Raw genomic sequence first — 16,249 nt, forward strand, 5'->3', positions numbered from 1 at the left:
CACTTGTTTGCAGGGGCTGGAGATTCCGTTGGGAGACGCTGCCCAGCGGCCCTGTTACTGGGATGCGCGTGCGACGCACGCGCGTCCCAGTCCCTATCGCCGGCGCTCGCCAGTGAAAGGGATCTGGCGGGCGCCGGGAACAGATGGAGCCAGCTCCATCTGTATTTTGTTTCTGTGCAAGGTAAACACCGGCTGCATTATTTTTCTACTGCCATTTAGATTTCAGTTTCAACACACCCTACCCAAATCTAACTGTCTCTATGCATGTTACATCTGCCCCACCTGCAGTGCACATGGTTTTGCCCATTTTGAGAACAAATTTGTGCTGCGATCAGATTTGAAAAAGGGGCATTGTGAGATCACTGTGCCAAATAATGGGTGCTACAACAACCCTCTTCATTATAAGCAGTGTATAACTCTGCAACTCACTAGGGGTATAGTTTGTAATGTGAGTAATACCTTATAAGGAGATGTTTACCACAAGGCCTAGGACTTCCTGCCAGACCATGTAGTAGTTACCATTGCTGCAGTAAATATAGTGTATAAAGTAATTAAATGCTTTATGTCCTAAAAGTAAATGTATTATTTGTCAGTACAGTATTTAATTGTTTAATTTTTTATGACCTTTCTTTTTTTTTGGGGGGGGGGGGGGGCAGTTCGTTTATGGGGTGCTGTAATTAATGGGCACCTAACAGCATTTTAGTTGTTAAAGATGCCCATTAATTATCACACTTTTGTCCAAATAGACTGGGTTTAGGGGGGGGATTTACAAAGAGGTGTATTCTACTTCATATGTGGTGATGCTATGGGCAACCAATCAGAATCTGCTTCTTATTTATTTAGCACCCTCTAGAACAGCTATATCCAAACTGTGCCCCTCCAGCTGTTGTGAAACTACACATCCCAGTATGCCTTTTCCACAGCTTTAACATTCCCTAATAGCAAAACTGTGGCAAGGCATGATGGGACTATTAGTTTAACAACAGATGGAGGGCCATAGTTTGGACATGCCTGCTCTAGAAGATAGTAGACAGGATCTGATTGCTTGCCCATAGCAACATCACATGTGAAGTAGAATACACATCTTAGTAAATTACTTTCCAAACATTTCTTCTTACCACCTGAGCAGGCTGTGATATGAAATGTCTCCCCTGCGGCGTTTGTGGCTGAATGAGAGCAACAATAGGTGTTAGGCTCCAGAGGATTGGTTAGGGGAGACATACTTATGAAAAAGATGAAGGATCAGAGGTCTGTCCCAGAAGTGAAGATAATGATTGCCAGATTCTGGGAGATGCTACTAAATCCCTCTAGAGCATTAGGTTGTGATTTTGAAATTTTAACACTATCTACATGATGAATTTATTATTGTCTGAGAAACTTTGATGTCAGAGAATAACCACTGGGCCCATCTAGTCTGCCCTAAGCACATATACATGCGCACACACATAGGATTATTTTCTTTTTGTTGAGAGCAGAATAACCTACCTGTATATTTTTGGATTGTGGGAAGAAACTGAAAAACATGGGGGAAACCCAAACGGGTGTCTACTGAAAATCCATTGCATGCACCTGTCATGTATCTCAAATACAAGATGGCTATGGTTGAAAAGCAGGCTATGTTTCTTACTAAGGAGTGCCGGCTGCTATTATGACTTTTTTAAAATGAAATGATAAATTTGAGGGAATCATTGGATTTCTAGGTATTAAAACAGTTCTCCAATTCCACAGCCAGTAAGGATATTACCCTCAATGCCCCCTACTACCCATCAAACACCCCCCTGCCTCAAGGCACCCCACTCTATGCCCCCTGCTCCACATCACACACTCCCTGCTACCAATCACACCCCCCTGCCAACACGCTCAGTTTGCCATGCTTCCCATCATACACCCTAACATTCAGCCCCATGCATAATAATCAAACACCAGTAATGCGTGCTATACCTTTAAACTACTTAAAGGACATTGGTCTGTGATCCTTCAGGGTATAGCCAATACCCTGTATCTTTAAAATCATACGCTTGCCAATCCTGATAATTTTCTGGTCTGAATCAGTGAATCAAGGACTTTCAACATGTTGGATTTTCTTTATGGCCGTACCAGGCATAGGAAGAAAAGGATTCCAATTTTCCCCTAATATATGGGCGCCTTAACTCTTTTGTCAACATTTGAAAGCATATTTGCTACTAATTCTAGTTAAGAGCATATTTTTATGTAATGTCATTTATTTTAAAATTTTATTATGTTATTCGTTTCTCAATAGGTTACATAAACTACTGTACTAGTCTTTGATTATGGTTAAATGTTAGCATTTTGCATTGTTGCCTAATTTGTATCAAATAATTTATATCAATATATTTGCACATAGCATAGTTGAAATAATGACAGCTGCCTAAGTTACACAAAGGGGCTGCTGCAGAGTTGTTGGCAAAATGGGAGTAAATTACTCTTTAGAAAAAAAGGGAAATGAGCTTATTTCTGCACATACAGTATGCAGAGTCTACACAAATCATCCATCTGTAATGTATTTGCAGCTGCACTGCACTGTAGCTGGTGTATAAGATATGCCTTCTGGCAAAAGAGTTCTAGGTGGTTTCTCTAGGTTTGCATGAGCCACATTTGCATAAAAAGTACTTTACTTGTTGTTTTTATTTATTTATATGACACAACAAGGGTTCTGCAGCGCCTAACAGAATACATCAATGAGCAAAACAAGAAAACAAAGACTTACAATATAAGGCAATTTAGGACAAGTACATGGTAAATAAGGATAGTTGCCTCAGGGGACAGGACACTGGAGTAATTATAAGGTGGCAGTTAGGTGCCTCTGAATGAAGTAAAAAAAATAATCTACCGTATATACTCGAGTATAAGTCGATCCGAATATAAGCCGAGGCACCTAATTTTACAACAAAAAACTGGGAAAATTTATTGACTCAAGTGGGACCATCACTCGAGTATAAGCCGAGGGGGGTCTTTTTCAGCATAAAAAATGGTCTGAAAAAGTAGGCTTATACTCGAGTATATATGGTATATTTAGTTTATTATGGTGAGTGTTGAGGCCTCTGTTTCTGTATTTATTTGAGCATGTAGTCACAGGCCACTACACCCCAACCTGCGAATGGCGAGAGTGGTGGTATCCTGTGTGTCTGTGTGTATATGTATGTATGTATTAATTTATTAACAGTTTCTTTATATAGCGCATACATATTCCGCAGCGCTTTACAGAGTATAGTTGAACATTCGTATGTATGAGTGTATGAATAGATAAGTAATGCACATTGGGAATGGTATATAAGCAGGCCCAAACAGAGGGTACAGTTATCCCTCTCTTTGGATCAGCTACCCGCTTGTTTATGATGTTTGTGTCCTCAAGACAATCCCTGAGGTGATTGAAACATCGACCATTCTCTATGATCTGTGAATAAACCCGTTTGTTTTGGATTCTTTGGTGAGTGCCCATTACTTGTCGTTTTATACTTTTGGATGTCATTTCATCTGTAGTGGATGCACCCGCCTTGTTGTGAAGAGAGGTGGGGAGTCTGATAGGGTTCTGGGATAATGGGTCGACAATGTCTAGGTTAACAGTGACTAGGTCGACACAAGTTTTTTTTTGTCCACTTTATTTGGTATCTATGTTGACATAGACATCGTATAAGTGCACCGCGGCCCCTTGCATGGCTTGCTGCACTCACCACCCTTCGGGCACGTATTATATAATCTCACTCTTTGCCCACTTGGATTATCTATATATATGTCTAGGGTCTGATTGTGTATCTCTGAAACACTGCCATCTTTTGGCAGCGAGTGAAGCTACATCTCTTTCTCTCTCAAACATGCCCAAACATAGAGGCAATCACAAGGTAGCAGACTAGCTTTCAAAGCATTTGCTATGAGCAGGCTTACTGGTAGTAACATACGATTTGGTATAAAGCCGGTATAAAAGAAAAAACATGAAAAACTTGTGTCAAACTGTTGAGTGTTGACCATGTACATGTCAACCTTTTCTCATTGTTGACCTAGGGTATGTCAACCATTTTTAAGTGTTGACCTAGATGTTGTAGACCCAGGGACTGGATACCGTCTGATAGGTAGAAAGAGAGAATTCCAGAGATAAGTAGCATAATGGGCAGTATCTTGAGGCAGGAATGGGAGAAATGAACCCATTGGCAGGAGAGGTGGCATGCATTTGAGGGGTGACCAGCATTCTGGTCGTTAGCAGCATCTTCAGATCTTACGTGCAGCACTTAAGATCTAAGGATCGATTTTACAACCCGCAGGCCTGCGCATCGTACCGAAACACCTTACGATGTGCGTTGAGACCTTAAAACGTTCTGCTGTATGGCCAGTTTAACAGCTGAATACAACAGAGGTACAGTACATAAACATTGCTGCCTAAGAAAACCACCCTCTAGTAAGAGAAGGAAAAACCCCTGAGGGAAGAGGGCTCTGCTTGTTAGAGCTTACGTTCTAAAGTAGAGGGGCAGACACAGTGGTCTGCATTATGCCCATGTTTTCTGTCATTGTATGCTGGTTCTAATCCTAGTGCATGAGATGCAGATTTATCAGAAATATTTTAATCTAATTTATGTAGATTATGATATTACTTTGATGCATTTGTATCTATGATTTAAGAGTAGTGCAAAGATAAAGTACACTGATTACATTCTAAAACTTATTTCTACAATCTTGCGAAATGGCTTTATGCCAATTCACAATCCAGCTCTGCAATATTCATAGGCAGATGTAAAGTTAAACACTCATGTATATAAACATTTTTTTTTACACATTCCTAGAATCCTTTGAAAGCTTTTCGCAGCTCGGTGACCGAGGCCCTTAGTTATATCTCAGCTACAGTATGGCTGTGTTCCATCCCTTGCAACGTGGCAGATTCATACCACCTAAAACCATAGAATCAGTGCAATTTAAATTGTTACATCTCCTGGTAAGTCCCTCTGTAAACCAGAAACCTTCTCTCACCCTATTATATGTCATTGAATGTCAGAAAGCTTAGGTCTAATTATGGTACCATACAATGTGCTTAGAAATAACACAATATTTTGTAGTGTGGTCCACCTCGCTCCGTGCGTATTATGGCACTGTCCACCCACCCATAGAGTGTGGACATCTATAGAAGCCGGATGTGTTGAATTTTGTTCTCTCTATAACCTACTGCGGTCTCCACCCTCAAACCATCCTGCCTCATTTTAAATTTTCCCATCCACTCAACACACCCCCATATCTGGGACTTTTGCGTTAAACTATATCGTTTGCGCTCTTCTCACCAATTACTAGTTCCTATTTGAAGTAATCCAGCTTTTGCACCTGGGCTAGATCACGGATGCTTTCTGCACTGGACCCGTCACAATGTCTTCCAAATTGACATTGCCCCTCTATCATCCTTTCCTATTTGCAGATTTGTCATTTCTATAACTCACTCATACGAATAAACCCCTCTTTCTTGTTCTCCTTTTAGAATCCCTCTTTTGACACTCTCATACTACCAAAAATCAAACTGGGGTTTCAAAGTGCACTATTTCTGTCTACTTTTTAAAAAAAATGTGCACAAAATATATTTTTTCAATGGTATAAAGTCCGACTAGGCTTTGTGCGATCTATCCTGGAGTCTTGGACCTCTGTTGGAAAAACTGTAATCAAAAGGGAGCCTTCCTGCATGTTTGGTGGTCTTGTCCACTTATTCGACCTTTTGGCATGAAATCCACATCCCGATCAAATCTGTTACTTGTGCTCAAATGCCGTCCTCTACACTCTTTTCCTTGTTATTACAGAACTATACCTTGCACCTCATCCTCAATTCATAAATGTATTCATCACATTCTGAGTGCAGCTAAATTCTATATCTTTGCTAAATGGAAGAAGCCTTTGTCGCCCTTCTTAACAACCACGATTTATGCTGTCTAATGTACTGATAGGGTTGAAAAGATTACCTCTATTGTTCATGATATGTTTTCTAAATTTGTTGGTCACCTTGGTCTGACCACTCCCAAGCTGAAGACTACCTTGTAATGTAATTTAAACATTCGTCTAAACCTTTTTTCCCCTCTTCGTTTCTTTCCTTTCACCTCTATCTTTATCTCCTCTCCTTTTATTCTTTGCCATTTTTCTGAAGATGATCCTAGTAGGGATTTATTTTCTTAAATATGTTCCTGCCCTTGTTGTCCATAAAACTACACTATTAAATGTGTATCTTGTTTCTTCTGGTTGTTACTGTGACATTTTCTTTAGATTAGTCTATTTTGATAAATCAAATAAACAAATTTTCTCAAAGCGAAAAAAGAACACTACAATAGGTGTGAATAACCAGTGCATTGGGAAGGAAACACCTGGGGCTCACTGCTTTTGTGAGCCAACTACCACCACCCGCCAGGCATGCAAACGCCTGCACCCCGCTGGTCGCCAAATGTCCCCACAGGCCTGCGAATGGATGTTTTGCATACACATCCATTTGCAGGCTTGCGTGGGTAGCTGAAATCACTCAATGGCCGCTGACCATCAAATTATTTCTGAAGTGTTCGGTAACCTAAGTCACTCTCTGTTGATCTAGATTAGCAGCTTCCTGCTCCATGAAAAGGGGGCGGGCAGCTGACATCTGGCATGGGGAAGCCCACCGGTTTCCTCTGCACATGTTACATCTGCCCCACCGGCAGTGCAGCATGGTTTTGCCCATCTGTAAAAATTGTAGCCTTGCTAACTGGTCTGAATCAGGCCCAGAGTGAAGAAACTCTGGTGCATCCCAATGAATAATCCTACACATGGACAGGGTTTAAATGGCATAATATGCCCAATGGCCAATGGGTGAAATGATATGGGACAGATATTCAGAGATTTTGCATTGATGGGAGAGGGGTGTTTTATACTTGTTGGTGAGATTGAAGTGTGTATTCCAACTAAAAACACTGAAAATGTACTATACAGACATATATCTGCCCCCATGCTGGAAAGGCTTTAATTTCCCTAAACACCTGTGCTTGCTGTCGTTTAAAAAATTAAGCAAAAATCATCCTTTTTAAACAACTCCAGTACTTTCCTTATAAGCCTGCTATCTCAGTAGCTACTTTTTTGGAGGCCCAAAATGGTTCCCCCCCTTTTTTTATAAACTTCTCAAAGGTCGCATGTTCTAGAAAGTTGTGCTAATTGTGGCTCCTGTCATGGAGGAGGATTCAGCATTTTGGTATCAGCCTCTTAGGAGGGTGATACTCAGGTGTGCCCCCCCCCCCCCCCCCCCCCCCTTGCAACACCACTGCCATGTATACACCTCAAGAACTTCTGGGGATCTCAGAAAACATTGCTCTAGGGCAGTGCAGACAAATAGGAATATTTAGGCCTTTTATTTCTACACACCTATAAATAACACACTGTGTCCTGAATCATAGTACCATTGTGTAGCTGGATTACATTGTTGTCCTAGTAACCAGCTCGTCCCTGGTTCTGTCATGACTTAAAAACTGATTTCACGAACTGTCCTGTGAAAGGTCAGCCGGGTGAGCACAGCACTGACAAGTAGTTCCGTTCTGGGAACATAGTAAAGGAACCGTGTGATGTGTTTATAACCACAGATTATTTTCCTTTTAAATATGTGGAAGTTATATGTAAAAAGAAATGCAAGAAAAGATGCCCTGCACTAGTAGTAGAGTTTATTGGAACCTGGTGGATCGCTTGCACTTCATGTCTCGTGCTGCATGGCACATAGAGACTAGATGAAGGGTGGGCTGTAGATGTGGCATATCTAGACTTTAGTAAGGCATCTGACACTGTCCCACATCGCAGGCTGCTGAATAAACTTGAAAGTGTGGGGTTGGATTATAAAACAATTAAATGGATAAGAACCTGGTTGCAGGATAGGAAACAGACAGTTGTCGTAAATGGAGTGCATTCTATGGAGGGACATGTTACCAGTGGAGTACTCCAGGGATCTGTACTTGGACCAGTGCTCTTTAATATCTTTGTTAGTGACATTGCAAATGGTATTGAAGGGAAAGTATGCCTTTTTGCAGATGATACAAAGATATGCAACAGAGTAGACACACCAGGAGGGGTAAATCAAATGACTGATGATCTAAGTAAACTTGAGAATTGGTCAAGAGAATGGCAACTACAGTTTAATGCTAAAAAATGCAAAATTATGCACTTGGGACTCAAAAACCCAAAGGTTTAATATAGTATCAAGGGTACTATAATGGAAACTACTGAGGAGGAAAGAGATCTAGGAGTCACTATTTCAAGTGACTTAAAGGCAGGGAGGCAATGTAACAAAGCAATGAGGAAGGCTAGTCAGATGCTTGGTTGCATAGGGAGAGGAATCAGTAGCAGAAAAAAAGACGTAATAATGCCACTTTATAGGTCATTGGTACGGCCTCATCTGGAATACTGTGTCCAGTTCTGGAGACCATATCTTCAGAAGGATATAAATACATTGGAGAGTGTACAAAGAAGGGCAACTAAAATGGTTCATGGCCTACATCACAAAACTTACCTGGATAGACTAAAAGATCTTAACATGTATAGTTTGGAGCAGAGAAGGGAAAGGGGGGACATGATAGAAATCTTCAAATATATCAAGGGTTTTAACATAGTACAGGAGGGAAATTTTCTTCAAAGGAAAAGCAGTAATAAAACACGAGGACATGCACTGAAACTGGAGGGAAATGTTAGAAAGAATTACTTCACAGAAAGGGTAGTGGATAAGTGGAATAGCCTCCCATCAGAGGTGGTAGAGGCTAAGACAGTAGAACAATTTAAACATGCTTGGGATAGGCATATGAATATCCTTACAAATAAATAAGGATTAAAAAGGGTTGAGTTTACCTGAAGGGTAAAAAAAAGGGGCAGACTAGATGGGCCAAATGGTTCTTATCTGCCGTCAAATTCTATGTTTCTATCTTTACTGTATGGTATTGCGCATTGCCACCGCTGCAGGGCAAACACAAAGAGCAATCAGTTCTCCATTTCTAAGCGATCTAGTGAAATCGCTTGAAATAGGACTAAATGTGCCCATACACGGTCCTTGCTTTAAGTACTAGATTGCATAGCATCTAGCATAAGAAGCATACAATGTGCTACAGCACTGTGCTTTTTGTTCTAGATACAATGCAATCTAGTACTTAAAGCAGGGGCTGCACAGACTTTATGTGCTGTGCGATGGGATGTTCTTGGGAGCACAGTGTATGGGCACCTTAAGTTCGTGTGTATGCCCCTTAGGCTTGGAATTTGTGTGTCTTCAATACAAAGTGATGACTGCTCATTTGTTTCACATTTGACTGACATCACTGCTTTGCTAATGCTTCACTTTATTCATTTATTTAGAAGCCAAGGCAACCGTTCAACATGGGAAGTAATGGCAATATTTCTTATAAAAGACACTGAGAAAGAACGGCTGTGATGAAAATGCATCAGATGTCAATATTACCAACCAGAGATGTTCACTCCTCGTGCTTTCAGAAAAAAGCCAAGGAATCGGAAGAACAGGTGCGTTTCATTTTGTTTTACGTTTTGAAGATGCTGCCTTTTTATTATTATTCTACTAAATCTGATTTCTGAGACCATACAAGTGTCTCTGAGTTTGATTTCTTTTTTTATTTACTTATGGGGGTCCGTGGTATTCACAACAGATTGGAGCCACACCCCCAGAGTTTTACCACTCCACCCCCTCTGCCTTTTTCCATGACTCAAAATTTTAGTCGTTCACCCTGTACAGAGCTCAATGATGCTTTTGAAGCTGTTTTGCATCAGATATGTAATCTTGCAATCTTCCCTGGCGGAAATTTGCCTTTAGCAAACTCTTTGGAATGTTCTGAAAGGAATTTCTCCATTTATATACTGCTTGGACTTGTCCATTAATATGCAACAAATATAAAAACCATCATCCCAACTGTATTTGCAGACTCCAAATTCAGCTGTATTAATAATTATTTTATAATTACTTTGAGTCTTTTCTGTTATTAGCAACTTAGCAAACATAATTAATGTCATTACAGAATAACAGAATTGCTTGAGCTCTCAGGTATTTAGCAGCGGACATAGATAAACAATATAACAGATTGCAATGGTGACCACAGGTTGTGGCATTGACAATTCTTTTTATATGAAAAGGAAAATCGCCATGGTAACTGCTTTGTGTTACGCCAGTATTTTCATAGCAGAATTTACATCCTCCTGTAAAATTCCAGCAATTGTGAGCACAAAACAGTTTTGCTATATACTGGAACATGCAGGTGATGTTTTCAGGTGAATGAGGCAGATCTCTGTTGATCTTCTGCATGTAAAAAATGTTAAATATTAAAACTAAAAACAATAAAAAAGAGCAGGCTCAGACTGGATGTTAGTACTTCTATATCCAAATCATTTGATGGCTTCTCTTATTTCAAAGGGTCCGTGTATATATTTTGTTTCTCTAGTTTTCAATGTTATTAATAAAATACCATTTTAGCAGTTTTCCTTTTTTAACGTATCTACCAAAATTGTATTTGTATATTTTTCTGCAGTCTTGTTTGCCAGTTTACTATATGCCATTCTCAAGTGCTGCTCTATATTACCACTAAAAAAACTTATTCCAATCAACAAGAAATGTGATGGAGGGGTAATGTTTTGGGAATGCATAGTGGACACAGGATGTCTTCACTTTACTGTCATTGAGTCCACTGTAAAGGCCCCCATACATTAGGCCGACTTGTCCTAAGGACAAGTCGGACCTAATCTACTGACAACTCCCCTGGGGGGGTCACATACAATTTGGCACTTGATGTGCCAGGTTTTGCATGCGATTTATCACATGCAGTCCCCCCGGGGAGCTGCTGTCAGCGGGAGCTGGGAGCTGAGCAGGGCATGGGGGCTGCAGCCTGTAGTACCTGCGGTGGAGGGAGCCAGATGCCGAGCGGGGGACTGCAAGCAGGGAGCCAGGCAGGGGAGGCAGTGGGCGCACTGGTCCAGGCGGTGAACTCCGCGAGGGGACCAGAGAGCAGAGACCGGGTTGCGTTGGGGAAGCCGGGCAGCAGCGGGCGGACATAGAACTGAATTAACAGTCAGTGATTGGCTGAGAGCTCTCTCAGTCAGAGAGCTCTCAGCCAATTACTGTCTGTCCATTCATTTCTATGTGCCCGGCTTCCCCTACGCTACCCGGTCTCTGTCTCTGATCCCCTTGCGGCGTTCACAGCCTGGAAGTATCTATTTGCGGCATTCCCCCCCCCCCCCCCCCGCCCAGGATAGTGTGCCCACTGCCTCTCTAGCTCGGCTCCCTCCACCGCACGTACTATACGCTGCGTCCCCTGCCCGCCCTGGGCTGCACATAAGATTTAACAAATCGGTACTCTTTACCTAGAACGGCGCCCACGATTGAAATCGCGGGCATCGCGGGTAAAATCGCGGTCATCGCGGGTAAATCGCGGGTACATCAAAATCGGGTACCCGCGATTACCGCGATTTTCCCATAGGGAACAATGTTAAAAAGGCAGATTGACCGCGATTTTAGCGTTAAATGCCTCAATGCCCGCGATTTTTACATAGGAAACAATGTTAAATGGGCCACAGAGCCCTAATAGTCCCCCTGAAGTCTTAAATGGCCCCCAAAATTTTTAACGCCACCCCACGATCAACGCGAACCCGAAGCGTGGCGAGCGCAGCGAGCCCGCGAGGGGCGGCGGTACGCGTCCTCTGACCTTTTCATGCCCTACTATCCACGTCGGCGTGGAGTTGAGAATAGAATAGTGTGGCGAGCGCAGCGAGGGGACGCGGATACCTTCACAGTTATACGCGTCCCCTCGCGGGCTTCACAGGTGTCCGCGTGGCCACGGACACCTGTGAAGCCCGCGAGGGGACGCGTTTACCTGTGAAGGTATCCGCGTCCCCTCGCGGGGCTCGCTGCGCTCGCCACGCTTCGGGCTCGGTGGCTCGCTGCGCTCGCCACACTATTCTATTCTCAACTCCACGCCGACGTGGATAGTAGGGCATGAAAAGGTCGGAGGACGCGTACCGCCGCCCCTCGCGGGCTCGCTGCGCTCGCCACGCTTCGGGTTGGCGTGGATGGTGTGGTGGCGTAAAAAATTTTGGGGGACATTTAAGGGTTAATGGGCTCTGTGGCCCATTTAACATTGATTTCTATGGCCAAATCGGGTGGATTGAGGCATTTAACACTAAAATCGGGTCCATCGCGGCTTTTAACATTGCTTCCTATGGGAAATCGGGAGCATCGCGTCGCGGGCATCGCGGGTACATTTATGGCCGGCCGCGACGCGACCGACGCGATTTTTCAGGTTTAACATGGTTTTCAATGGGAAAATCGCGGGCATCGCGTCGGTCGCGTCGCGGGCAGGCATAAATGTACCCGCGATGCCCGCGACGGGCGCCGTTCTAGGTAAAGAGTACCAACAAATCTTATGTGCAGCCTGTCCGACCTCCCGAATCCGACCCGATGCGCACGGGACCGCGCATCGGGTCGGATGGGATGTCTGCACATGCGATTTGGCCCGATTTCACGGCCCGATTCCTCCGAATCGGGTCAAATCGGGCCCAAATCGCATAGTGTATGGCGGCCTTAAACCTCTGTAAGGGGCATTTTAAATTGATGTGAAAAACATTCCGACATGTTGAAAAAAACCCAGCCAGCTCTGAATAGGTCGGAACCACTTCTGACCGATTCATGTTGAAAACTGCCATCTTTTCAGCAAGACAACAGTTTTGAACATGAATAGGTCGGAAGGGGTTCCGACCTATTCAGTGCTGGCTGTGTTTTTTTCGTCAGGTCACAATGTTCTGACCTGCCGAAAACCAGGTGGATTGACAGAATAGCCGCTAATCCAGCTGCTTTTGATGGAAACACAGCCAAAGCCAAAAGGTTTTGGCCATGTTTTAGGCAATCTCAATCCGACATGAAAAGATGTCGATTGAGGCAGGGAAGACGGCGCCAGGTGACCTGCAGCAGCTTACACGGCGCCGACCTCCTGTCCGCTGCCTTCTGTACCCTCCTGCCACTGCCCCTACCCTCCCACCGCACTCGCCTGTCCTGCCGGGCTGAGCAGCTCACCTGGCTCCCGCTACCTCCCGGGCAATTGTGCCGCCTTCCACCGCTGCGCTCACCCCGGTCCCGGCGCCAGCCAGCTGAGAATCAATCAGCAGCCAAATCAGACATCCAGATTTGCCCGCTGCATTGAATAATGGATTCCGTCAACAAACAAAAAAATTCGGAATGGGTTCAGCATTAATTGACTATACCCCCATATATCATAAATTCGAGAGGAAAATGGTATACCATCTATAGGTTGGCTGTAATTGGATCCCTTGAAAATAAACCATGATCCAAATCATACCTTAAAATCTATCTTTTTTTTTTTTTTTTTTTTTTTATTGAAAACCTGTAGATTCTGACGTGATTCATAGAGGGACTCAAGTACCCAAGCCTAAGAACATTTTTGGCAGACAAAGTTGTTTGAGTGTTGCCAGGCTCTGTTTTACTTAAAAATCATTGGTGTCAATGAATTGTCCTGCAGTCACTCCCTATCCCCTTCCCTGGCAACTGGATTTGACAGGCGGTACCACTTGTGCTTAACATTATGTTAGTGTATTACCAGACTAAATGAATTGTGCACAAATGGGTGTCCTCAAGCACTACTGAACTGAAGCAACGTATAATTGTAAGGAAGAAAGGAATAAATTCTTAATATACCATGTAGGGATTTGGACAAATTAATTTGTTGCTGAACTATGCGTGTACTTAGTGTTTCACACATTATATTTATTATTGTTGACTAAATAATGGCATAATAAATCTGTTGTGGGCCATTTGTCGCATTAGATTAACAAATTTCAGAATTCAGGTGAGAGTTATGCCTAGTATGTTCGATTTGGTCTATTTTTCTATTAGATTTTGGTTATATAAGCAAAATCGAATGGACATTGATCGGGTTTCAGCTGCATTCAAAGCCGATTTTGATCCCGATGCGTGGCATCAAAATAGAATCGAAAAATAGACTGTCCAGGCAAGAGTATATAGTCCAGATCTGTACTATATACAGTATATAGTCCAAATCAAATGCGCTTTGCTTGCCGTTCCATTCGATCCCGATTAGATCCCAGTTGAATCGCAAGCAAAATTGCACAGTAGACAAATTCTACCCCTTCAGAGGATATTGTTTACTATGAGAAATCACTAATTTGTTTGTTACATGACTGCGCCTATTATTTTTTCATCTTGGAGTCAAATGATGAATGAAGTTATGTTAAGCTCTCTTTCTGTTAAACATAAAGTTTATTGAACCAAATCTGATCTATAAATGTTGTTTTTGTGGCCCTGATTAAAAAAAGTTTTCAATTAAGTCCAGTATGTGGCTGTCCCAAAACATGCAGGTTTATGTATTATTATTTTTTATAGGGGGTGAAGGGGAACAAAGTATTTCATTTACATTTTTTAATGTAGTATCGATTGCATGATTGCATTGTTTGTACAGTACAGGCCTGATCTCCAACACAGCTGGTGCAACCTCCAAGCCTGTAATTGCTGTCAGACTTGTGTGGACGTTTAAGCTGTTTCATCTGTTTGGGCAGAGAAATGTCTTTCAGTTCATTCTTCAGCTTCCAAGGATAGACATCAATGTCCTTATAAATTGATAGCAAACAAATAAAGCTCAAGAGAGCTCATATCCATGAATCTACCATAAATAGCTCTTTAGGAGTTATGATAAAATAATCTATGCCATTATATACAGTATTTCAACGTGCAGACTGAAACTATAATGTACCCTTTACAGAAAAGGACGTTAACACCTCTCAGAAGGATTGATGAAGAGGCTTACTGAGTACTATTGCAGTGCCATATTTTTGGCCACACATACAGTAAAACCTCATGTACTCTGATAACAAATTCCTTGTAAATAAACCATATAACATTCCAATTTGAGTGGACTGTTCTGCATTGGGCACATTTGACTCAATTTGCATCGCTGGGTAATCCCTTCCGGTGACTTCAATGTAGGCCTAAATAACCTTGTGTGAGTAGATCACATACACTGGATAAGAAATAAACCTTAGTATTTATTTCCAGCAGGTAGACTGTTCAGATCACAGCTTAGCAGGTATTACAGCAGGCAATACACAGGCTTCACAAGTGGTTACAACAATCCAGAGGTCCCTAGCAAAGTCCCCACATCCCAAACCTATTGCCCGGCTCTAACTGGCACTGGATTTAACCACAGGTGTTCTCAATTAGCCAAACCATAATTCACATCAGATCTTAGGAGAAAAATGAACTGGATCTAATTAGTCCTGCTGTTGCTGGTGCTCTAAACCCTGAGATCCTGCTGTACCACAACTTCATGTGGAACTATACTGTCCCTGCCATAACTGTATTTTTCAGCATAAGCAAGTTGGTGTATGTGGGGGTGTATATCAATGCCCTATGACCCCCATCCCTATTACTTTAAAAATAATATGCAGTGCCAAGACCGATTTAAGTGTTTTCTCCAGTTACATCTGTCCAGTTGGCAATGCCATTCTCCGTATGCCCAATAGCTCCTGGCCAATGTACTGCATGTCACGTATACCTATACTTTCCGCTATTGTGCTGCTTCAATGCTCTCCATTACCAGTATACACAATAACACCCTATGTCAGCAGTATTTGCAGACAAAGTGTTTGCTGTGCATGCACCATCTTTCCAATTACATGATCATGTGCCTGCTGACCTTTCTTCTAGGGGTTCCGTCCGCTACCCTCCATGCGCGCATCTGCAATGTCCCTGCTACTATACCATCCTTAGCTTGCGCCCACTATCCCAACACCCCTCCCTCCCCCAAACCTATTGCTGCAACCCCACCTCCCCCACTCATGGACACAATACTCACCCCCATTTCTGCTCATGACCAAAACCCCTGCTCCTGGCTAAGGGGCCAATTCGGACCCGTACACAGGGCTGTGAATTAGCAGCCATGTCAATTATCAAAAGACCATGCATGTGCACAGTACGCTGTGCGTATGCATATGCACGAGGTCCCCCTGGGATCAAAGCCAGTGATGGTTTATGGGTGGCTCCCGGCCAGTGGGAGGTATGCTGACCTCAACAGCGACCCCAAACTCCCCACGGCCATCGCAGCCCCATTACATATAATATCACATGGCGTAATGCCTATTACATATTATGACACATAAGTGCTGCTTGCATACATGCTCGTTCATTTTTGATGCCAGGGGTTTCATGCTCCTTGCCAGAGTTTGCATGCTCTGCCAGGGGTTACATGCTATTTTTTTA

General features: G+C 42.9%; 1 protein-coding gene across 4 annotated transcripts in view; it reads left to right on the forward strand.

The window, feature by feature from the left end:
- Window positions 1-16,249, forward strand: part of MARCHF8 (membrane associated ring-CH-type finger 8) — a 221,053-nt gene that overhangs the window by 96,052 nt on the left and 108,752 nt on the right. For all 4 annotated transcript variants that reach the window (XM_083148872.1, XM_083148871.1, XM_083148870.1 and 1 more), the window contains exon 2: window positions 9,322-9,483. In XM_083148872.1, coding sequence (XP_083004998.1) covers window positions 9,397-9,483 — 87 coding nt within the window. In that variant the 5' untranslated portion in view covers window positions 9,322-9,396. The remainder of the gene's footprint in view (window positions 1-9,321; window positions 9,484-16,249) is intronic.

Source organism: Crinia signifera, chromosome 6 (assembly GCF_055691185.1).
Source record: "Crinia signifera chromosome 6, ASM5569118v1, whole genome shotgun sequence".
NCBI classification, from domain to species: Eukaryota; Metazoa; Chordata; class Amphibia; order Anura; family Myobatrachidae; genus Crinia; species Crinia signifera.